The 24,559-nt window shown below is 38.3% G+C and overlaps 2 protein-coding genes across 8 annotated transcripts in view; one reads left to right on the forward strand and one right to left on the reverse strand.

The window, feature by feature from the left end:
* The window catches only part of spire2 (spire-type actin nucleation factor 2), an 89,886-nt gene extending 78,650 nt beyond the window's left edge, over window positions 1-11,236 (reverse strand). For both annotated transcript variants that reach the window (XM_048547094.2, XM_048547093.2), the window contains exons 1-2: window positions 10,834-11,236; window positions 6,235-6,642 (exon numbers count right to left, since the gene is read on the reverse strand). In XM_048547094.2, coding sequence (XP_048403051.1) covers window positions 6,235-6,517 — 283 coding nt within the window. In that variant the 5' untranslated portion in view covers window positions 6,518-6,642; window positions 10,834-11,236. The remainder of the gene's footprint in view (window positions 1-6,234; window positions 6,643-10,833) is intronic.
* A 6,727-nt stretch (window positions 11,237-17,963) lies between these two features.
* LOC125459989 (Fanconi anemia group A protein-like) overlaps window positions 17,964-24,559 on the forward strand; it is an 88,459-nt gene continuing 81,863 nt past the window's right edge. For 5 of the 6 annotated variants that reach the window (XR_007249147.2, XM_048547001.1, XM_048547002.1 and 2 more), the window contains exons 1-6: window positions 17,964-18,087; window positions 18,403-18,479; window positions 20,804-20,913; window positions 21,051-21,138; window positions 22,256-22,398; window positions 24,188-24,283. Coding sequence is in view for 5 of the 6 variants with exons in the window: in XM_048547001.1 (XP_048402958.1) it covers window positions 18,404-18,479; window positions 20,804-20,913; window positions 21,051-21,138; window positions 22,256-22,398; window positions 24,188-24,283 (513 nt within the window). In the remaining variant the exon portion in view is untranslated. Of the gene's footprint in view, window positions 18,088-18,402; window positions 18,480-20,803; window positions 20,914-21,050; window positions 21,139-22,255; window positions 22,403-24,187; window positions 24,284-24,559 lie in introns of those variants that run through there. The other variant, XM_048547004.2, reaches the window with a different exon arrangement.

The raw sequence follows: 24,559 nt of genomic DNA on the forward strand, positions 1-24,559 counted from the left end.
ATACCTCAGAGTATGACAGTTCCTTAATCAGATGGCCCAATGAGCCGAGCAGTGGCAGATGGAGTTGAATTTAGATAAATGTGTGGCACTACATTTAGAAAGGCAAATCAGGGCAGGATTTATACACTTAATGGTAAGGTCCTGGGGAGTGTTGCTAAACAAGGAGACCCTGGAGTGCAATTTCATAGTTTCTTGAAAGTAGAGTCACAGGTAGTCAGGATCGTGAATAAGGCGTTTGGTATGAGAAATAATGGGAACTGCAGATGCTGGAGAATCCAAGATGACAAAGTGTGAAGCTGGATGAACACAGCAGGCCAAGCAGCATCTCAGGAGCACAAAAGCTGACGTTTTGGGCCTAGGCCCTTCATCAGAGAGCACTCTGATGAAGGGTCTAGGCCCGAAACGTCAGCTTTTGTGCTCCTGAGATGCTGCTTGGCCTGCTGTGTTCATCCAGCTTCACACTTTGTTATCAAGGCGTTTGGTATGCTTGAATTTATTGGTCAGCGCATTGTGTATAAGAGTTGGGAGGTCATGTTCCAGCTGAACAGGGCAATGGTTAGGCCACTTGTGGAACACTGCATGCTATCTTTATCTCCCTGCTATACGGAGGATATTGTGAAACTTGAAAGGATTCAGAAAACGATGCTGCCAGGGTTGGATCTATAGGGAAATGCTGGCAGGCTGACTATTTTCCCTGAAGCTTGGGAGGCTGAGAGGTGATCTTATAGAGATTTATAAAATCATGAGGTGCTTGGATGGGGTGACTAGACAAGGTCTTTTACCTGGGGTGGGGAGTCCAAAACCAGATGGCATAGGTTTAAGGTGAGAGGGGAAAGATTTAAAAGGGACTGAAGGGCAACATTTTCATGCAGAGGGTGCTGTGTGTATGGAATGAGCTGCCAGAGGAAGTGGTGAAGGGTGGTCTAATGGCAACATTTAAAAGCCATCTGGATGGTTATATGAATAGGAAGGGTTTTGAGGGATATGGGCCCAATGCTGGCAAATGGGACTAGACTAATTTAGGACACCTAGTCAGCATGGATGAGTTGGAACAAAGGGTCTGTTTCCACGCTGTACAGTTCTGAATCTATAACTCAGTATTGATCAATGACAAATACGATCCAACTTCAACATGTGACTGCATTTAGGGCAATCATGTGAAAGATCTGAGACAAAGATTTAATAATTGCATTGTGGGCACTCAGTCGTCTGACTACATTGATTAAATACATATTCTGAATGCCCTGTACCTCAAAGTTTGTGAAAAAGTATTCTCATGGCACAGACCAATATTTTTGACTATTCAAATAATAAACACCACGCTATTTTTCCTTATGTATCCATTGTTCATAAGAATTTCTGATGCATTTTAGTAAACAGGTTTTTCCAGAAATAAAATTAAAGTTGTAGGCTCACATTACAACAACTGTTCAAAATGCTTGTCAATCCATGCAATCTAACTTGGTCTACGGAAGGATCTCCTGCAAAATTTGTTTTCACAATATTGAGAGAAGAGGGCAGTCAGGAAGGTAAAATGGTATATATATAGCCCTACATAAAATGATTTTTGTTGAGGAGAGACAGCAATGAGGTCTTCTTTATAAGTTAAATTAATTAGTCTTCTCCTTCCTTCATTTCATTTAATGATTACCACAATGAGTTTGTTCAAAATAAGTTTGTTTTATATAATTTTAATTCCAATTACAAGTACAATGTAATTCAGTGTCTCACGTAAGTTGCTGTTTTCTAAAGTTTAAATTTTCTTGGGTTCAAAAGATGAATCATAGAACTTATTCTCCTGAATCGTTTGATTGCTGTTGTGCAGAAAGATCTAGCACTCTTGTGATATCAATACTGAGGTCAGACGTTTGGAATGGCTGTCGCAACGCCCCTGATTTATAAAGGAAATTCCATTTTGATGCCAGGAATAGAGGTGGAATATTGGGTAAATTTTCTCTTTTACAATTAATCATTTAATTAGAAGACAAAATTTTTAATTATGAAACCCAACTGGTTTATCAATATACTTGAGAGATGTCAGTACCTGCAAATGACTCCATTCTCACCCTGATGTCGTCTACCTTTAATTCCTCTTTGAAGAGACCTCAGAAGACATTTATTCATATTGTGTCGCTACCCCAGGTTCAAGGAGGTCTGCTACCACTTTCTGAAGATAAACAGGTGGGCACTAAATGCTGTCCTTGCTTAAAACATCATCTCAGCAATCAATTTGATGTCAAAGCTTAATGTTTAGTTTACAAAAATATATCAAGCCTTACATAAAGCTTTTTTCCCCCAAAAAATCAGTAGAGTCAAACTAGTTAACTGCATCATATTATTTTCATAATTGTCAGAATTATTCAATTGTCCATTAAACATAATTGAAAGTGGTCACCACAATGTGAACCTCATGACAATAAGTTGGATAGGCAAATATAAACTTTTGGCTGATTGTTACATAGTCTATGGACTGTTGCTATTGTCACATCTTACCTTATTGTGACACGTTTTCTGTTCCTTACAAAAGCTCCATTTAAATTAACAAAATAGCTCAAAGTCTGATGAACAGTCCTCACAGTCTCTGCTGGTTTATTATGTTTGCAATTACTTCTTTGATGATAAATACTTTAATGTCCATGATCTGAACATGCATGTATATCTTACCTTAACAAAATATATCAATAATATAACACATAACAAACCTACACCTGATTTAATATTATCAGACCGGGTGCCCATCAGTATAATTTGACATTTCCACAGGATTTATTATTCAAACATCCCACATAAGCTAAGAACAAGTGGGAGCAGTTGGTATACAAAATATTTTTCCTTATTTTCAACACGTCCAGATGATCATGAAAAATTGTGGACAGTGACTAGGCTATCTCTCTTACTCAAATAAGAGAAGCAAGAAGCTTAAAAACCCGCCGTATCCATTTACAAAGAGGATGTAGATTAAAGAACAGTGGATGAATTGATTTAGTCACTTAGGTGTCATTAAAAAAACCTTCGTTTTTATAACAAAATATTGGTAATTTCACATTATTTTATGTATATTTTGTTTATGCAAGAAATACCAAGTTAATATGTTATATTAAACAATATGTAATATTGTATTTTATATTATATAATCCAATATATAAATTTTTAAAAATAATAATTTATAAAATATTTATACACATGATCAAAGGAAACCCAAATATTTTTCCATTGTATACGAATTTTTCTTCCCTGTTTAGGTGATTGGGTGAAATTTGAAAATCCCTTTAAGGAGTCAATACACTGTGGTTAATTTAATCCCAACTAATACTCAACACAAATGAGTAATGGAGCTTGCATCACCACACATTAAACAATACAACTTTGTCTTTTTTTAACATAATTATCAGGGACAGGGTACAACAAAATCTGCTTGTAACTGTGCAATCCCATGTGGCAGATGGTGGGGTAGGGATAAATTAGATCTAAAGTTGTGTGCAATTTAATGGCTTTTGGTCTGAACAATGATATAATTTTAGTGACTTTCCATCCACCACCCACAACTTCAAGGTAACACAGCAGTTACTACAAATAAGATGCATGCAGCCCAATTGTTATCTGACAATGGCATTCTCAAAATATGTGAGAGGTGGGTGTGGCCAATTCCCAGGTATCTACATCATAGCCACGAGCTGTTGCATCCACACAGCCAGCAGCGTAGTGGAGACTTTAAATCTGGGAAAATGGGCAAATCCATTTTGGCTGAGAGGCCAGGCTACACAAACAAGTATGGGACAGAATTTAGAAGCCAAATTGACTATGTCATTCCTTCTCAGTAGATGTTTTCCTGCATTGTGATGGCAAAGAACTCAAAACAAATCACTGTCCATGAAATAAAAACAGAAAATGCCTGAAATACTCAGCAAATGAAGAAATACTAGTGTGGAGAGAAAAAAAGTTAACATTTCAGGTCAATGACTCCTCAACAAATGCCGCCTGACCTATTCGGTCTTTCACATTTATTTCAGATTTCCAGTATCTGCCTTATTTTGATTTTGTACCATTGTTAATGAAGTATGTGATCAAAGAACTATGCAAGCTCTATGCACTGTCACAGAATTCTTTCACTGCAAAACTGAATGTGGCTAAAGCCATTTAAGTAATATGGCCTAATTATTGAGTCACAGAGTCACACAGCATGGAAATAGACCCTTTGGTCCAACCAGAACATGCCCAACGTATTTCCAAACTAAAATAGTCCCATCTGCCTGTGTTTGGTCCATATTGCTCCAAACTTTTCCTATTCGCAAACTTGTCCAAATTTCTTTCAAACATTGTAACTCTACCTGCATCCACTATTTTCTCAGGTAATTCATTACACACACAATGCACTCTCTATGTGAAAAAGTTTCCCCTCATGTCGTTTTTAAACCTTTCTCCTTTCATCGTAAAAATATGCCCCTGGTTTTGAACTCTCCCTTCCTAGGGAAAACATACTTGTCATTCACCTCATCTACGCCCCTCATTATTTTGTAAACCTCAATAAGGTCATCACCCAACATCCTAAGCTCCAGTGAAAAAAGTCCCGTACTTTCCATTCTATTTTTATATCTCAAACACTCCATCCCTGTCAACTCCCTGATAAATCTTTTCTGAGTCCTCTCCAGATTAACAATATCGTTCTTAGGACAGGACAACCAGAACTGCACACAGCACTCCAGAAAAACCTTATCAATGTCCTGTACAACCTCAACATGAAGTCCTATACTCAAAAGGTCTGAGCAGTGAAGGCAAGCACACTAAACACCTTCCTAACCATCCTGTCTATCTACCTGTCATGCAAATTTCAAAGAATTATGTACCCGAACCCCTATGTCTCTCTCTACTACAGAACCACCCAGGACTTTACCATTAAGTGTATAAGTTCTGTCCTTGTATTACCAAAATGCAACAGCTTGCATTTAACCAAATTAAACTCCATCTGCTACTCCTCAGCCCCTTGACCCAGTTGATCAAGGACTCTTTGTAATTTTAGATATCTTTTTCGCTGCCCACTATACCACCAATTTTGGTGTCATCTGCAAACTTACTAATCATGCCTCTATATTCTCATCCAATTCATTTAGATAAATGATAAACAAAAGTGGACCCAGCACCGAACCATGTGGAACACTGCTGGTCACAGGCCTCCAGTCACCACCACAATTGGCAAGCTCACCCTGAATTCCATGTGATCTAATTTTACTACTAAGTCTACTATACAGAGCCTTGTCAAAGGCTTTACTAAAGTTCAGGTAAACAACGTCTACTGCTCTGCCCTCATCAATCCTTTTGGTTACTTCATTAAAAAACTTTAATTGGGTTTGTGAGACATGATTTTCCTTTTTACAAAACCATGCCGACTATCGCTAATCACTTCTTACACTCACACTCTGAAGTCCAAAATAATGCTTTGTCAGTATCAACAAATAAATGGAACAGAATTGCATGCCATTCAAGAAATTCAGATGGCTTTCAAAAATATCACAAGACAATGCTTCACAATTCCCTTCATTACACCTTTTATAACAAGATTTTGTCTGGATTACACCAGAAATCTTACTTGAGCACAGATCATCCCTTAAAACTTTAACCTAATAGATTAATGGATTAATAGATTAATGAGATTTAAACAATCTGATTTCAAACGTTTAAATCTTTCTTTTCTTTTAAAAATACCCGACCTGGAATTTAAAGATATGGGGTTTAAAAGCAGAAGAGTTTTAAATAAAGCTTCAATGTCTGATAGTTTTGGAATTTACACATTAGAAATCCTAGTTATAATTAGGTATCCTGAACCCTTTCATTTTACAATCACTCAAGCCTTACACTATTTTTTATGAAAGTACAGAATACAAATTTGCAGAATTAAGGATGACATTGAGAACAATAGCTGAGTTTGACATTTTAGTGTATATCAAACCAGTGAAGAATTCCAAACAGTGGATGCATTTACTCTCGCCCTATGCAGTGCAGTGTGTCAATTTACAGTTCAGGCCAACGGTGAAAACACAAACCAGCAGCTTTTTGTGTGCTGCTGAGAATTGGCTAACAGAATGTGTGGGATTTCTCTGGCTGGCGGACATGGCTAGGTTCTCTGTAATCGTGGGTATATGCGGCAGGGCTAGCCGTGAAGTGCTTAGAGGAGAAAGTTGGGAGTCGGTGCTGTGGGGTTAGCTGTTGCAGTCAGCGTTGAAAGTGAGTGGACGGTACCTGTAAGCGGCGGCCTGTTCTGGTCCTCCCCGCACAGGGACACGGTGCCATCCCGATGCAGCAGGATGGCTGCCAGCTCCCGGACACGGCCAATGCGCACCTGCTCCCGGGGCCAGTCTCGGTGCAGGGAGCGGCAGCATTGGTAACACACAGCCCAGGCTTGCTCCTCATTGATCGGCTGCTCGTAGGCTCTCAGCACCTCATCCAGGGATAAAACCTGTGGCTCCAGCCCATCGCCGGCCACTTGCTGCTGCGGTTCTCCATCAGTGCCCGACCTGGCCATTTCCCCTTCGCTTGCTCATTGCTGCTGGCCAACGTTTCTGCCGGTTCCCATAACAGCGAGTCTGCAGCTCCGGTGTCAATCAGCCGGTACCATGTGATCGCCCTGCTCTGGGCCAGCCCAGCCTCCTAAACACACACAACGAAATCAGAAGAATCCACAGGATAAAGCCAGCGAGACACACACAGTGAGAGAGAGAGAGAGAGAAAGCAAAAACAAAACAGGGCAGCAAGCTCCAGTTTGAACCAAGTGCAGCTTTTGCAAATTATCCCCTCCACTGGTACCCTCACAGTGCCCTGGCCGTAATGTTGCTTTGTTTCGCCCACGTGTGGGTTACAGCTTGCTGTCCAATACTGCAAACATAAACTGCTGCATCCCTTATAATACACAATGGAAAATGCAGCAATATCCAAGCGGTGAAAGTACAACGTGTGTGTTTTCCTGACGAGACTGCCCTCACACCTGAACATTGCTTTCTCCACAGCCTGCACATCTATTATTCATTTCCTCCAACTATATCCACACCTTTGGAAAATTAGGTTCCCAACCAAGGATAATTAATATAGTGCAACATTTGCTCACTTCATACTATTCTTGTATTTTGAGCCCTGAAAACGGAAAAGGGGTTATTTATATACTTTCTAACCTAGTTCCAGTCTTGGGGGATTCGGGCACTTTGTAACTTATTGAAATATATATATTTAAAATGATTGCCTTTTGCTTTGAGAAGAGATTAAATTTGATCCTCTTGTGGGCGCGTGTTTCGAAGATTTCTGGTAACTTGTTAATAATGTACAATGCCGTGGTCAGTGGTGAAAAGCGGATGCTGCTATCCAGGTGGTCATTTGGTTGATAGTTCTGTCAATTGCAATGCACCGCTCTTAGATTTTTCGTGTTCCAATGCCTCGATCTTGTTTTCCCTTACGACACTTTACCTGTGCGAATCAGTCTCTCAACTAATTGCACTGGCAGTTTGTTTACCTTTGAAACAAACACTTGTACTGAGTGCTGCTGAAAAGTCGTCTATTCATTCCCCTGTACATCAACGAGTTTAATATTGTAAAGATTCCAATCCTCAAAGTAAGCTGGACTTCTTATGACTGCTCCTGAACGAAGAGGTCAAAGTGACTACACAATGACATCATTAGGTTCGAATTTACACCTTCCCATATCCTGACGAATTCAGACTTTAATCTGTATTTATTACATCTGGCTGTCTTTATGTCCAAATTCCAAATTCAAATCAGATATGATCACAATTTACTCACTCACGTGTTTTACAACTAAGGAGACAATTTGCAGGTAATAAAGTGCTATTCTTTAGCAATGGGAATTACAGCGCACACACATTTGTAAATGCCTTTTTGGAGTTCAGACAGGCTTAGAGTACTATGTATGGGAGATATTACAATACTCAGACGACAAGCACTCGGGCGTTTTGAGTGTTGCCAGCAGTTACATATGGAATTTCATTCACATCTTAATGTTTGGGGGAATCACGAATTGCCTAATCACTTCTTACAGAATGTCCAATTTTACCTGCCTCACTGAGTTCTCGGAGCGCCCAGGTTCCTTTATTCCACCTGAACTATAGAAGGCGAATTTAACCCGCGTCTTGGCAACTCTTCCTGGATACAACGCATTTCCAGGTTCAGGTTAGGAATCTGTTTGCAGGATAAATTCACAATGCGGCAGAAGCCAGCTCGCTGTGACACTACTGCCGGTACATACATACACCCGTATGTGCTTCATATTCCAGTCCCTTCTCCCCACTTCAAAAATGTCCGAATGAACCATGTGCTGCTTGCCGGACCATGTCGTAGCATTAAGCATTATAATGCAATAGTTCTTTAAATAATGACATATTCAGAAAACTGCGAAGGCATTCTTCACAGCACTGTTACAATTCATTGTTCGTAATCAAATACAATAAAGTTATAGCATCATACCGTTACCAACATGACCGCCGTTAATGACTCTTAATTAAGATACAAACGCAACAGATTCAGCTGAGCATTTTACCACCGGGGAGTATCTGTTCCATCAAAATATTTTGCAGTTTAAAGGCCGTTTAGTGGGTTCGCTTGTGCTATTTCCTGCAATATTTTGGAAATGTTTGCATTTGTACAGCACCTTCTTGTCACAACACCAAAATTTCGCTTCTGTTCTTTGAATAGTACAATTGAGTTTTGATAGGCCCTTAGTTTGACAATGCAGTGTCAACGTAGATCATCTGGTTAAAGCCAGGAGTGAACCTAGCACTCGAAATTTCTGACCTGAATGCTACCTACTGAATTAGCTGACATTCCGGAGAAACTCAGCAGGAGAGAAAAACAGAGTTAATGTTTCAAGCCTGATGACTCATCTGTGGAAATTTATATTCTGTCATGTTTGAAGATGAAAATCCACAGTCCAAAATGCTTTATAGAACATTCGTCAGAGGATTAATAAACTACACAATTATTAGGTATTGTCCAAGCTTTTAATGCCTTTCACATTACTAGATTGCTCCTGAGTTCAGTCCATTCACCCCAGAAATATAACAGATGGAATCTGACCAAGAACTAAGAAACAAACCTTGATAGAGATGGTTCAACTTGGTATTGGAACAGTAAATATATATATGAATAATCAGAAGACTGGAGTTCATAAATGTGTTGTTATCAAAAAAATCAGATTACACTTTCAACAGTCCAAAATTAGCAATTAGGGAAACACAGTGAGCGAGCTAACCTTTTACACTTGCATATTTTAGGAATTTTTAATCTTGAAGGAGTAAAAGGCCTGTTTCTATTTTGTAACACTTTATGATGATTCGATTTTCTGTAGATTTCTTACCTCAAGCATCACAAATTAATTGAAAAATGGTAACATTAATTTATTCCAGATAACTAACTTTTCTGTGGATGGATGAAGAATGCCTGTATCCAGACGGATGAATGAGGATTACAAAAATTATAGCAGCAATCTTGGCTGATGCATTTTGTAAATATTTTGTTGGTTAATACTACCCAACTGCACAGCAAAATACAATTCTGCAGAGATAATACTTTTGAGGTTTTAGAAGTAATGCTTCTCCCTGAAAATTGTGTCAATAACAATTCACAGTACAGATATAAAGCATTTGATATAATCACTCCCTGATGCCAGGTTTGAAACTGTGAAGCTCATAACATACTTGTCACATTGGATAATCCGAATTGAGAAGCTGGTTTTAGATTCAGAATATAGTAACTTAGTCTCTCATGCCTGTTCGGCCATTCAAGGAGATCTTTGCTGATTTGTTATCTAGTTCCATGTGCAGCCCTTTGCCCCATATCCCTTAATACATTTGGTTAACACAAATCTATCAGCCTCAGATTTAACAGAAATTATCAGTTGACACAGCATCAACCATCACTTCCAGGATTTCCAACCTTTTAACGGTTCCAGGCATGTTGAATTGTTCTCCAACCTCATTCCTGAAGAACCTAGCTTTAGTTTTCAGTTCTAGATTCTAGAAACAGAGCAAACAGTGTCCATTTCCCTTATCAATTTCCCTTAATATCTTGAGAGTTGCAATCAAATCAACCACAATTTTAAAAATTCTAGGGTACTCAATCTAGCTTGTGTGATCTCTCCTCATAATTTAACCTTTGGAATCCCCATATTATTGTGGTGAATCTATAAAGTAATCCCTCAGTATATCCTTCCTAAGGAGTGGTGCCCAGAATGTTGAGATCAAAACAGGGTTTTACATAGTTTTAGCATGGCTTCTATTCTTTTGTACTCCAGTCCACTAGATATCAAGTCCAGCATTTCATTGGCCTTTCATATTTCATTTTAACCTGACTATGGCTTTTTAATGATCCACATTCATAATCCACAAAACTATTTGGATTTAATTTTTCATCTTAAAAGACTTGCATTTACATAGCACCTTTCACGATCTCAAAGCATTTTACTGTCAGTGATGTACTAACGGAGTACAGACACTGCTGTAATATAAGAAATGTGGCAATCTAAATACGGTAAGTTCCCACAGATAATAATGTGACAATAAACAACAACCTTTCTGTGATGTTTAATATATGTATATACATATATAAGATGTGGCCAGGGCTCTGGAGATAACCTTCGAAATAGTGCCGAGGATCCAGGTGAGACAGTAGGGGAAGCATCAGTGTAACACGTTATCCAAAAGATGGCATCCCTGTTGTACATTACCGCTTGCGAGTATCAGCCTTGATCTTTGTATTTGGAACTTTTTAACTCTGAGGCAGGAAAACTCTCAACTGAGGCACAGCTGACACTGTCACTATTTAAAATAAAGTACTCACATCTAACCTTTACTGCTACTTCTTGATTCCAAGCAGCCTGTGCCAGGAATAGTTGGGTATGCACACTCGGTTTGCATTGCGTTTGCCGGCACATGGGCACATTCTGTCACCACTCTTGCTAGAGCGCACGCCAGGACACACGCATTTCTTCTCGGTGCTGACCTGTTCCCTCGACGAACCCTGACACCACTTCCCCAGGTACTCAATGACCCGCTCCATCAAAATTCCTCCAATCCCTATTTGGGATTTACATTTTCGGATGTCCCATTGAAATAGACGTTCTTTTCCCCAGACCTCACGGATTTATACCTCGCCCGGAAGCATTTTAAAAGAGCTCGGAACACGGCTGAATTGATGCAATGCAAAGTCTCAGATTTTTTTGAAAAATGTGTTTTCCACACCTGCTTCAGTTACGCTGGCCGCCTAGAGGGAGGGTCAGCGAAATCTCAAATTATTCATTCACGTTCTACAGATGGTACAAAAGCAGTCAGGAATTTTTATTAAGTGTGAGTCAGCAAAATAAAGCTCATTCAGATTTCCATTTTTATGCATCTGTTGAAATGTTACATACATTTTGTTCAGTTATGATCTTTTGACACCAATGTAGAAGTTGCATTACTTCCAGCATTGTGAATGGTCTCATACTTTCCTTTGAATATATTTTAGAAGTTCCAGCCTAACGTTACAGACAGCGCGAATATACATTTAAAACGCACCCTTACAGACACTGAAATCCATTTAATACAAATTTCACCCTGTTAATCTCATTGTAACTTTAATCTATTTATACCGCTTACAATGTTGCTTATATGTGGCTTCCTATTCTATCATACTATTTTCCTAATCCACCTGTTCAGAGAGGTTATTATACTCCTTCGCAGCAGGTGGGACCTGAACCCAGGTCTCCTGGCTCATGGGCAGCAACATTACCGTCACACCATAAGAGCTTTCCTCTAGCCTATCACAGATATTTTCTAATCAACCTAGAGTCATAGAGTCCCAAAGCACAGAAACAAAATCTTTGTCCCCAACTACTCCATGCTGACCAAAATGTCATCCACGTGAACCCTGTTTCCCTGCACTTTGCCCATATCCTTCCAAACCTTTCCTATCCACATACTCGTCCAAATGCTTTTTAAATGTTGTTAATATACATGCCTCAATCACTTCCACAGGGAGCTCATTCCATTAGCATACCACCCTCTGTGTAAAACAGTTGCCCCTCTTATTTTAAACTGATGTCGTCTAGTTCTTGATTCCCCAAACAGAGATGTCATTACACACGACTGGAGAAGATGGGACTTGAACCCAGGCCTCCTGGTTCAGGGGTAGGGACGCTACCACTGTGCCGCAAGATAGCCCTAAGATCTATCCCATATTTTATTTTCAGAGATGCTAATACATATCTTCGGAGCAAGTAGGATTGGAACCCTAGTGTCTTGGTCCAAGGGTGGGGACACTGCCACTGCACCACAGAAGAGTCCTAAGGTCTATGCTATACTAGCCATTAATAAATAGTGAATAGCTGTGGCCCATCACAAGTCACATCCTCTCATGTGGACCACTTGCATATTAAAAATTCTGAAAAAAAATCACGCATTTTCCAAAATTGGCCTACACGTTACATAGTTGATGAGCTTCATCACTGTTATATTGCTATTTCATTTTTAGTGAGTTCATTGGTGGAAGTGCAATGTATTAGTTTACAGAGAAATGAGTTATTGCTGATTGTGAGTCAGAGCAGCATACTAAATAGAGAGGAATGTCAGGCCAAGGACAGGTAAGTTCTGATTCATTAAAGTTAATAACTTATTACTTCATCTCTATCTAGAAGCAATCACCAATTTAGTAAAAGTGAAAGGAAAAAAACTAAATAAAACCATTCATATTATGTCACATCAAGTCCACAGTTCCACAAAATCAAAGTTGTTTAAATCATTCATGTCCATAAATTACTGAAACTTTATAAAAAAAAAGAATTTAATTTCATCTTAAAGCTTTCTTTCAAGTTTCTAATGTCAAGATAAATCTAATTCTGGTAGGAGAAAGTCTTACGGGCTGCCAGTTTGGTATTTGGATTAAAGATGGTACTTCAACAAGACAGAATTGTCTTGGTTCTGTTAAAAAAATCCATTGGTCAAGGCAATTGAAGACTTATGAACATTTTTTAGCTGGATACATCTAACCACCCATCAGCTAACATCAAAATAGATAATGTCTTGGTGATAAACAAAACAGATTATGTTTAAAGTCCAATTAGACATCTTAGGTTTGAGGTCCTCCAGTAATCATGAGAGTGAAATGTGGAACATGAGCTATAGACGGAGAGACCTAGGGGTAAAAGGTTGGTTCAACAGGCAAAATCACAAGGCATGGATTTCAACTGACCCTCAGTCCAAACAAGTGTGAAATATAAGCTGCATGAAAGTTACCCTGTGTCAAAATATTTCATCTCTTACCTTTCTACTCAGTCACAACCTCAGATTCAAGCAATCTTTATTGGGAATCTGTCTTGCAATACAAAGCTCGATACATAATAGTAACTTGTGCTAATCTTCTTGGAGAGTCAAAGATCTAAAATGTATGGGAATCTGTATACACAATAAAGATATCCACAATGTATTGAATGCTAAAATGCAGGCTTAGTAAGGTAAAGATAATGAGACAGGTTGGTTTAAAAATGAGAACTTCCTTATATCTCAATTAATTTTGAGGAAACATTTGTTATAACTGATATGTAAAGTCATTTCAGTAACAACTGATGTACACATAATTTTAATATACATAACTACACCGTACTTGAACACATGACAAGCATGACCCTGACTGAGTACAAGTTAGGATTTGAGCTGTTATTTCCAGTAAAATACACTTCAGCTATTTTTTTGCAAAACATTTATCTTAGTTCATTTGCTAACAAGTTAGATTCAACAGACAATCAGATGCTACAGATATCCTACACACTGCAAGCAAATTGGTTGAAATTTGCTATAAGAGAGCTGTAAGTTAATGAGAGTTACAAAATGAAGTGCTAATTGGAGCACTTCAGAAGTGGCTTACAAATGGAGGCAATGCTGTAATAAAAATCACTACATATGAACTGGAGCAAATAGCTGCAGGGAGGTGAAAGTTTCAACATCATACAATTATGTATAATAATCAGACTTACTTGCATAAATTTTAATTATACTAACTAATGGAGAAATAAATTTAATTTTACAAAGTAAGTGAAGAAAAGTCTTTCAAATGGTGTTCAGACTTTATTTCCTTGAAAGAACAATGCTTGCTGCAGGCTGTTGACAGTCCTTTCCCAGTTTTTCCTGTAAAGCTTAGAATTATACATGAGCTTGATATCCTCAGTCATGTTCCACCCTGTCCCTAGTGCCAAAAGTGACAAACAGCTGCAATGAATTCCTCCTTGTAACATGGCTGAGATCAGGAAATTAATGCATAGGTTATTCACTTCATAGTACTAATCAGGATAATCCAAGGCAACGCTGTAATTGCTAAACAGAAAATCGGGTCTATAATTCCAAAACTATAAAACCTACATAAGGTCAGAGACTGCAACATGAACTTCTTAGTAAGCCACATGAAAAGTTTCTAAATTGGTAGTCACTGCATCAAAAAAAACGCCCACCTTTGTCTCCTGGCCTCTTAACCCCTGAGCCAGGCTCTTGGCACCTCCAGATTCAACTCCTTTATGGTCTCCAAGCTAACGTTCCATAAAGTTCAATTTATCTAAACCTCTGCCACCTGTATCCTCCATCACACTAGATACCATTCCCCATCACCTCTGACTTTATGGTCTACACCAGCTTCCAGCCTCCCAGTACCTCAACTTTAAAATACACCATCATTCACCTTAAAAATCATCATGACCTTGCACAGATTGAGGTTGACATTTCGGAGGGTACGTTCCTCTAATTTTACAGTTATCACGCATGTAAAACAGCAGCAGCTAAGTAACTTTGCTAACAGAAACAATTGTACCATTCTTTCTTAGATTTTGAGAGCTCAGTACCAACTGTTGCACTGGTCAAGATAGCAGTGATTCGGAGGTCAGTATGTGTGGTCTAACAAAACAGCTGGGCCCTGTTGAATGCACATCCCATTCTACATTGGAATTCCAGAACATTTCATGCATTCTGAATAATCATGGGTATGGGAAATGCCATCACTTGCTCAAGCTCCAATTTCAGAACTTGGGGAATAGCTGGAGTTGAGAATCTCCTCAAATGCAAGACTCCATTACTGTGTAAGCTGCAGGTGGCAAGGAAATAGATGGCTGAGGAAGACAAAGTGCAGAATTCCCTCAAGAACATAGAAAAGTACAGCACAGTACAGGCCCTTTGGCCCACGATGTTGTGCCATGGATTAACCCTGATTCAAAAATTAAATAACCTAACCTACATTCCCCTCAATTCACTGCTGTCCATGTGCATGTCCAGCAGTCACTTAAATGTCACTAATGACTCTGCTTCCACAACTTCCACTGGCAAAGTATTCCATGCGCTCACAACTCTCTGGGTGAAGAACCTCCCTCTGACGTCTCCTCTATACCTTCCTCCTAACACCTTAAAACTATGACCCCTCGTGGCAGTCAATCCTGCCCTGGGGAAAAGTCTCTGGCTATCGACTCTATCCATGCCACTCATTACCTTGTACACCTCGATCAGGTCACCTCTCTTCCTCCTTCTCTCCAGTGAGAAAAGTCCGAGCTCAATCAACCTCTCCTCGTAAGACAAGCCCAAAGAAGATGGCACTCACAAATCAGTTTCCAAATTCCCTTCCAAAATAATTTGGCTCCAAAACTTACGTTGTTTTCGCATTTTTATTCAAAGAATTTGCATTACTTCCTCTAATCAAAAATAGAACCTTCCATTGTAAATATTTTGCACAGAACAACAATTGAGGTGGTACCTTTACACATAAGGGAAGCATGTTACCTGGTTCCACTCTGAACTTGACAATAACCGTACAATATAGAAACAATCAGCCCAACTTGCATATATCACCATTTATGCTCCAAACATACTTCCACTAATTCCTCTCCAGCTACTCCTACCTGAACATCCATTTATTTCTTTCCTTCTTATTTGCATAAAAAGATCACTTTTAAAGGCATTATTGTTATTTATCTCATTTATTCCTCTCCATAGAGGCCATAAGAGTAGAAGTAATATACTAGCATGGACTGAGGATTGATTAACAGGCAGAAAACAGGGTGAACAGGAATAAATGGGCATTTTTGGGATAGCAGGTAATTAGTACCACAAGAATCACTGGTTGAGCCCAAGCTATTTACAGGGGAGGGGACTGAGTATATCCATGTTTACTGTTAATATAAAGCTATGTGGGCAAGAAATTGTTTGGACAACAAACAAGTTGCAAGGTGATATACCTTCATTAAATGATTGGGCAGGAACATGGTAGAAGTCTGGAATTATTCACTCTAGTGAGAAGAATGGGAAGGCAGGATACTTTTTGAAAGATGCGAGATTTCTACCTCTTGGTGATCAGAAGTATCTAGGTGTCTTTGTCTTTGAATCACAAAGTTAATATGCTGTTATAACAAGCAATTAGGAACCATTTATGAAAGGGCGTTGGACAACAAGAAAAAGTAACGATTGCTGCAATTATTATAGGCTTTTGCTGAAAGCAGATCCAGAGTACTGTATAAAGTTTGGACATTTTTACCCGAGAAAAGATATTTTTACCTTAGAATAGGTGTAACAAACCTTCACTCGATTGATTCCTAAGATGCAAAAGCTGACATATGAGAGCAGAATGACTATATATATTCTCCAGGGTTTAGAAAATGGGAGATAATCTCCTCAGAATATCAATAATTCTGAAATTGTGCCAGCATATATGGTGAAAGGATATTTGGAAGATTTCCTTTGGATTGAGTGCCATTTAGAAATAGTGAGGAAAAATTGTCATGAATTATTGGAATTCTCTGTACCAGAAGGTGATGTTCAGTAAATATGTGTATTAAAAACTGAGCTCCTTAGATTTTTGGGCACAATGGCATGAAGGACTTGGGGATCAGGCAAGAATGTACAGTTGGCATAGTATTGTCAATGGTGAACTTCTAAATGCTATAGCTGGCTTGATGGCTCTAAATCCTTCACGTAATACTACTCTTGAATCTCATTGGACCACTTACTTGATTCTCCTTAATTCCATGAGAAACAGAAACATTAGTTTTGTTTCTGTCTGATCAAGATCTTTAACATTTTTTTCAAACACATGAGGCTGTTGTGTTTCTTCTAGAGCAGAGTTTGAGCCTGTTCCACCTTTTTGAATAGTTAAGCTCTGTTCCAGTATTATTCTCATAATTGAGTTTTCACGCTCTTCAATATCTCTATCTTGTTTTAGTAATTTTGAGTCTGAGCCTTGCATAACACTCTCAACGTCAAGTGACCAAAGCTCTAAAATGCAAGATTAGCATGATTCTTCTACTTTTCAATTCTATCCCCTCAAATTAATGACCCCACTTGTTCACTGGTTTCAACCATCTTGTTAGTAGATGATTGTTTCATTAGAGATGTGTTAGCGTTTCTGGGTCTGTCAACTTGAAGAAACGAATGTTGGAAAAGCTGAGCAAGATACATCAAGTTTTTTTTAATGTTTCTCTTGATTCACCTACATAAAGTCTAGAATCCATAGTTAGTCACTTGTATGACTATTCAGCATGTTCTCTTTCTCCAGCACGTACATAAGTACTTTGAATTATTGAACATATTTTCCATTATTAATATTCTTAATAGTATTTTCTGTTGAATAAAATCGGAGTAAAGAACAACTGAAGTTGCAATAACATTTAAGTAAACTAAAATTCAACTCACTTGCTCTACGTTTTCTGTTCATTTTAAGTTGCTTTCTAAAGCCTACGATTTGGCAGAAAAACAAGAAATTTAAAGCTCATGTCATCTTGTTAAAAGAATTACAGGATTGGAAACTCGTTGAATATCTACAGTACCTTGTAACATTTAGGTGAGCACATCAGTTTGGCCTGGGAGAACTGTCAATCAACCTTTATCCACCAATGGATAGCAACTTCCGTGAAACAATCCACCAATGGTGTCACAGCGCGGGACTGCAGGAGGACGGAAGTGATCAGGCAAAGAAAGATGCCGGAACATAACAGGAGAAGGGAAGGAGCTTGGAGAGGCAGGCCTATTACTTTTTAATGGACTGTAGTAATAGGCAGCTTGTTCATGAAAGCATTTTTGCAAAATAAAAAAAGTAAGTTCATTAATGCATTAAATATTCGTACAGATTCAGTAGTGAATTAAATAGTTGACACAGCTTGCGATTATTAGAATTGCAGAAAATTATCGAGGTTCGTAATTCAAACCACAGCAGTAACACCAATAACAGTAGAATGAATTAATGCTTGTTATTCCCGTCAATGTACCTATGCTAGTATTAATACTATTCGTAATTAAAGCTAAAGTATGATTTACTGTAGATGTGAACCAATTAGAAAGTCGGTGTCAGTTTAGGTTTTGCTTATTTGCTCTCCCATGAACGTGACAGTGCTGTTTGTGTAATGTGCAGAATGTCCAGTATTGCCTCCGGGTATCTATCCTGGTCTACTGATGTGACTCAGAAGAAGACACTCCCACAATTATTGGGTGAGTCTGCGTTGCTTCATAACCCACAGGTTCTTTTATTTTGATATTTAGGATGAAATAGACATTATTTTTAAACATTGCCTCTTTGTGGATCACGTCGATTTAGTTAACTCGGTTTAGGATCTAAAGTAGTATGTATTAATCAGCTGATAATTAGTATAACATTGTGTTTGACAACATACAAAATAAGCGAAGAATCTTCCAAAAAAGTGTATACAATTGAGTAAATCCCTGGTTGTATGTCATACAGTCTAAGAAGTGTAAGGTATCACATAATAAGGGAAAAAATCAGTTAGATGCTTTTGGAATAAGTAAAATTAAGCATAAAGGGATATGGGTCTGACACCGGATTTGACGGTTTAAATTGTCATCTGTCTTTGAGGTGGTAGTGCTACACAAAGCACACAGCCTAATTGCATCTTTGGATTTGCCATCTTCAAGTTTGAAGCTTTCTTGCGAAAGCTGTTCAGTACTTTGGCCAGAAAATACCTTGAGCCAGTGTTTAGTTTTGGTTACTGAGCAATAATGGAAACCTTTTAAACTAAAATATGTAGACAGAATGGATTAGAGAAAGAGCTCAGTATAGAGTGGATAAACTAGGACTCCTAGTTTAGAAACAATTTAAAGGGTAGCCTGTTTAATACTGAGATGAAGAGGATTTTCTTCTCTTGGAAAGGAATGAAGTTATGGAAATCTTCTCTGCAGAGTGCTGTAGAGGCTAGGCCATTAAGTCATTCAAAGCTGAGATAGATTTTTAATCACAAAGGGGATTAAGTGTTTTTGAGAAAAAGACAGGAAAATGGAGTTGAGGATTATCAGATTGGCCATGACCTAATTGAATGGCAGAACAGGCTTAGTGGCTAACTGTAATTAGACTGTACAGGCCATCCCTGAATTGTGAGCAGGTTTGCAAGTGCAACACAATGCAGGGCAATACAAAGGAGCTATTCATAAATATAGGATATGCTTGTATGTTGGGTGTTTAAAATAACACCCCTTTGTGTGATTGCATTCATAAGTTAGAAATCATCAATTGGAGCCCCCCCAGCTTCACAGTAGATATTGGAGCTACAAAGGAGCTAAATCTAAAACATTTATTCAAGATATTCTACAATATAGATGTAAAAGGAAATTTTAGACAGATATCAGGAACAATATTTTTGCAGAATGAATAATAACACTTGGAATGGTTTTCCTGTTGAAATTATAATGGTAGGTACAGCAGTCGCTTCCATAGGAATCTTCAAGGTTGGATGAGCAAAGTTGGTTAAGAGCCTTCAATTATGATTTGTCTTGTGATTTGTCCTTCGCTGTTCAATTAGTCAGAGGCAGAATTGAGCTTAGCAAATCATAAAAATTAAAACAGAAAAGTGTCCATTTTGCCTATTGTTGTACGACCAAAGAGAGTTATCTGGCCTAATCCCACTATAGTCTGCAGTGCTTTATGGCCTCATCCAAATATTTTTTAAATGTGCTAAGAATTCTGTTTCGAACACCCTTTCCAAGCACAGAGTTCCAGACCCCCATGATTTCTGAGTGAAAAATAAACTCTCCACACTGTACTGTAATTCTTCTGTCACTGGTTTTAAATCTATATCTGGTATTGACCTCTCCGTTAATGGCCATAGGTCTTTCCTAACTGCACTTTCATATCCAGTGAAGCTGTTGCAATTTAATTCATAGCTGAATTTATAGTGGTGTAGCTATTTTGTTAGGCAAATTCAGAATGTGGAAATGCCTGCCCTGAAATTGCATGCTGGGTGATGCCAAGGTTTTTAGTGCAGAAATTTTCATAACTTAATAAAAATTCTTCATTTATAATGGTGAAATATGTTGAGTCACAAGGATTTTGTCAATTTGATCTCTATGTGGACAAAACATCACATCATACTCTTTAAAACCATTAGCTAAACTGTGAATACTAATATACAAATAAACTTTACCTAAGACAGCAGTTGAAATAAATTGCATGAAGTTTGAAAGTTCAGTATTGATCATATAAACAATCAGAAATTGGTAACTGCATATGATTATTTTCTAACTTCTATCACTTCTGTCTGTTGACAAGCCATTTTTTTCATGGTTGTATATATAGTTTCTAGAAACTATCTGAATAAGATTGGTTTGTGGAATAGTTATCTGAATAATGAAGGGATAGATCCAAATATGGCCATTGACCTTGGATTGTTCGAGAATGAAGGAAAGAGAGGAAAATTAATTATGGGGTAATTTTGTTCAGTTTTTTTTATTGCTTTAGAATTCATTATTTTCATTTGTTGATGTATAGCAATTAAGCAAATACACAATAACTTTAATTTCTTCAGGTACAAGACTCCAAAGACGGAGACAGAGATGCCCTTCCGAACCCCAACTGAAAGAGACTGTGATTCAGTTTCTGAGGCACCATCAGAACCTTGGTGACCTACTGCTAGAGGTAATAGAGTTGGGAAATCCTAACTCAGCTCTTATCTGAAGGAATATGAGCAATTTTAGTTTTTCACATGCGAAAAGTCAATTTCTTGCAACAAGAGCAGAGATCTTAGTTATAAATAACAAACTTTTTTTTCCTAGGTAAATGGATCAATGAGTAAATGTTTAGCTCGTTATGGTAATCCTGAGCATCCAATTGCCAATTCTGCTGGTAAAGGTGCTTTTATAGGTATGTTTATTATACAATTGCTTCTGGAATTTTGCCATTATAAATTTGTATTTGTATTTGTAATTTCAGTCAACATTTTTTCCATTGACTGGTTTCATTCTTTCATGAAACCAGTCAATAGGTTGTACGGACAGCCATTGGTTGGCAAATACTGGTCAAATGCGCGTAAAAGCTTTTACAGAAAATACTGCCTGATATCTAATTGAATTATGCTGATTTGAAGTTTTTCATGAAGTTTACTGAACTGTAAATAGTATAGACAAATAATGCTGAGATTGTTGGAATTCACATCCCAGATTAATACACAAGGAAGGAACCATTACTAACAATTTAAGGACACTAAATCAGGTCATAGAAATTCTAAACCATAATGTGACTCTTGGCCAAATGCATCCCACTGCAATTAAATCAAATCTAAGCTGGGGGGGAAACCTAGCGAAGAATCTCATCTTGAGCCAGAATTTAAAACTAGGCCTCCCTGTCCAGCCTGTTATGTATTAATTGTTTTTCCCACTTGTTTGCAGCACGTGTTAATTGAGCCATAGTTCAGATGTACTGTGCATCTAATAATGTAAATAGTTGTAGTTAGAAAACCACATCAGAGTGAGGAAAAATAAATTGCTTAAGTAAGAGTGAGAAACTTAAAATTAAAACTTTAGTCCATTTATATTCTACTGTTAGAATGGTGGATTCTGTTTTATATTGTATAGTGTTATGTAATATACATGAAATTTCAGCGAAAAAGTGTGACAACTCTAGTCAGCTGGTTGTATTTAATGACCGGTACTGAATGAAGCAAGAATTAAACCCAGTATGTTCATTGGTGCACTTTGTCACTGAGTATTTACCTTTTAGTGCATGTTGATGCCATCCTTGCATGGTCCACCTTAAATGTGAGACTTGACTTGTGGGCAAGTGATGGACCCTTAGTTGCCCTTTGAAATAGTTGAACAAGTCAGTCTATTGTAATCAAGAGGGCAGCTCATCACCACCTTTTCAAAGATAATTTGGGATGGATAACAAATGCTGTTGTTACCAGTAAGAGACACTCCATTTATTATTTTTTAATTTTGCAACAAATTTTCTAATTAACCGAACCAGAATGTTTCTTTCTCAGCCTCTGTTCTACAAGAGCAGGCTTTGCAGATGGATCTGCCTGTTGGACTTTTGGCTGCTAGGGCATCCATGGAGGAAGTTCAACAGATTATGCAACAGGGGACAATGCCTAAACGAGCTGTTGTATTGGATTCTGGTCAACGTGTAGGTGAATTTCTTTAGATCACATCTATAGTATGTACAAATTGCGGGAGGACATTTATAGCAGAAGTGAAAAAATATTCTGAACTATGGGCAGTTGCCAAGTGGTGGCAAGAATTTGCCATACTTTGAAACAATACAGCATGGGAACAGGTCCTTCAGCCCACCATGTCTGCGCTGACAATGTTGCCATTCCACTCTAATCCCATCTGCCTGTACATGCTCCGTATCCCTGTGTTCCCTGCCTGTTCATACGCCTCTTAAATATTCCTGCTTCTACTGCCTTGTTATTTATATGCCTCAGTTTGATGGGGTGGTTGGCCTCATATCCGGTTCTGTTTTTCAGTGGTTACTGTATTGTTTGTATAGTGTTTGTTGATAGAGTTCTGGTTGGAATGGCCAAGCCTCTAGGAATTCTCTGGCATGTCTCACTTTGGCTTGTTTGATTATGGATGTGTTGGCCCAGTGAAATTTCTGTCTTTCTTTGACAGTGTGTATTGAGACCAGTGAGAATTGGTCATGTCTCTTGGTGGCTAGTTGGTGTTCATGTATCCTTTATTGTCAGTTTTCCAGTTTGGCCTATGTAATGTTTATCACAGTCCTTGCATGGTATTTTGTATATTATGCTAGATTTACTGGATGTGGGTATGGGGTCCTTTACATTTGTCGGTAGCTGTTGCAGGGTGGTTGTTGGTTTGTGAGTTACTCTGATACCTAGGGGCCTGAGTAGTCTTGTAGTCTTGTCTTTTGTCTCTGATATGTCCCTGATGTACAGTAGGGTGACTTACTTGGCTTAGCTCCTACCTTCCTCTCAATCACTGCACATGCTGACCTACTGCTTTGATTCCCACCTGCCAATGACAGACACTCCTGAGTGGCACAAGCAAATCTCTCTGTAATATCACAGAATCTGTAGAACAAGATTCAGGAAGAGGTGATATGAAAAAGGTATTTTGTAGATGACATTCGTTTTGCTTGTCAGTATAGGGTCTTTTAAGTTCATTAGCTGCTGTTTTAGTGTGTTCGTGGGTTTGTGGGCTACATCTACAAAATACCATGCAAGAACTGTGACAAACACTACATTGGACACACAGGCAGAAAGCTAGCCACCAGGATACATGAACATCAACTAGCCACAAAACGACATGACCCACTATCACTAGTATCCTTACATACAGATGAGGAAGGACAACACATCTATCCTAGGACAAGCCAAACAGAGACACGCACAAGAATTCCTAGAAGCATGGCATTCCAACCGGAACTCCATCAACAAACACATTGATTTGGAGCCCATCTACCATCCTCTGAGAAAAAGAACAGGAAATGACATCACCAACGCAGGAAATGACATCACGAACCCAAGGAAACCTAAACAGATAAATAGAAAGTGGGACATAACACCAGCGCTTCGTTGGAGGCTCACTGATGATGTTACCTAGAATGGTGACGAAACGTCTGAAAACTAACCTTCCAACTCAGCGAGCAAATTCACATCCAGATATTTAATGGGAGCTTGGTCCGTGTGTGTGAGTAAAGTATGCAATCATTTTTATTGGAAATATTTGGAATGGTGACAATCAAGACAATTTTTATGGATAAAGTGGAATGCTTATCATAATGGAAAAAGAAACAGGTTTTGTTTTCAGTTGAAGAAGAAAATAATCTAGATACTAATAATTATCCATAAAACAAAGTAAAGTAGGCATTTTGTAATGGGATAAAAAGGGGAGAATGCTATGTTTTCGGTTCTCATATGTTATTATTCACCAAGACTGACTTCTTATTGCAGAGAATGTTTGCCTGTTTACTGCAGAGTATGCAAGAACTGTTGTCCTCCAACATGCTTAGCCGACTGCAATTCATTGAAGAGATTTGGAAGGCAAAGGTGAGTAAAATATTGAATTGAGCGTAATTTCAATTAAAGCTGTATTTCTGTTGGAGACACATGTCAGTGGTGAACCTGAAATAAATTCTTGAGACTGCAAGAGAAACAATCTAAGTCCTTTAAGAAATTTCAACTTTGACAAATTGAATTTAATCCAGCCTACATTCTACCGTTGTATTCCTGACAGTGACAGCTTGGCAGCCTAGAAATTTATAACATATTTCAAGCAGCTTTTTATATTCTATTTTGTAAATTATGCACTGAGTGTAGCGTTAT

This window comes from Stegostoma tigrinum, chromosome 16 (assembly GCF_030684315.1).
Source record: "Stegostoma tigrinum isolate sSteTig4 chromosome 16, sSteTig4.hap1, whole genome shotgun sequence".
Taxonomy (NCBI): Eukaryota; Metazoa; Chordata; class Chondrichthyes; order Orectolobiformes; family Stegostomatidae; genus Stegostoma; species Stegostoma tigrinum.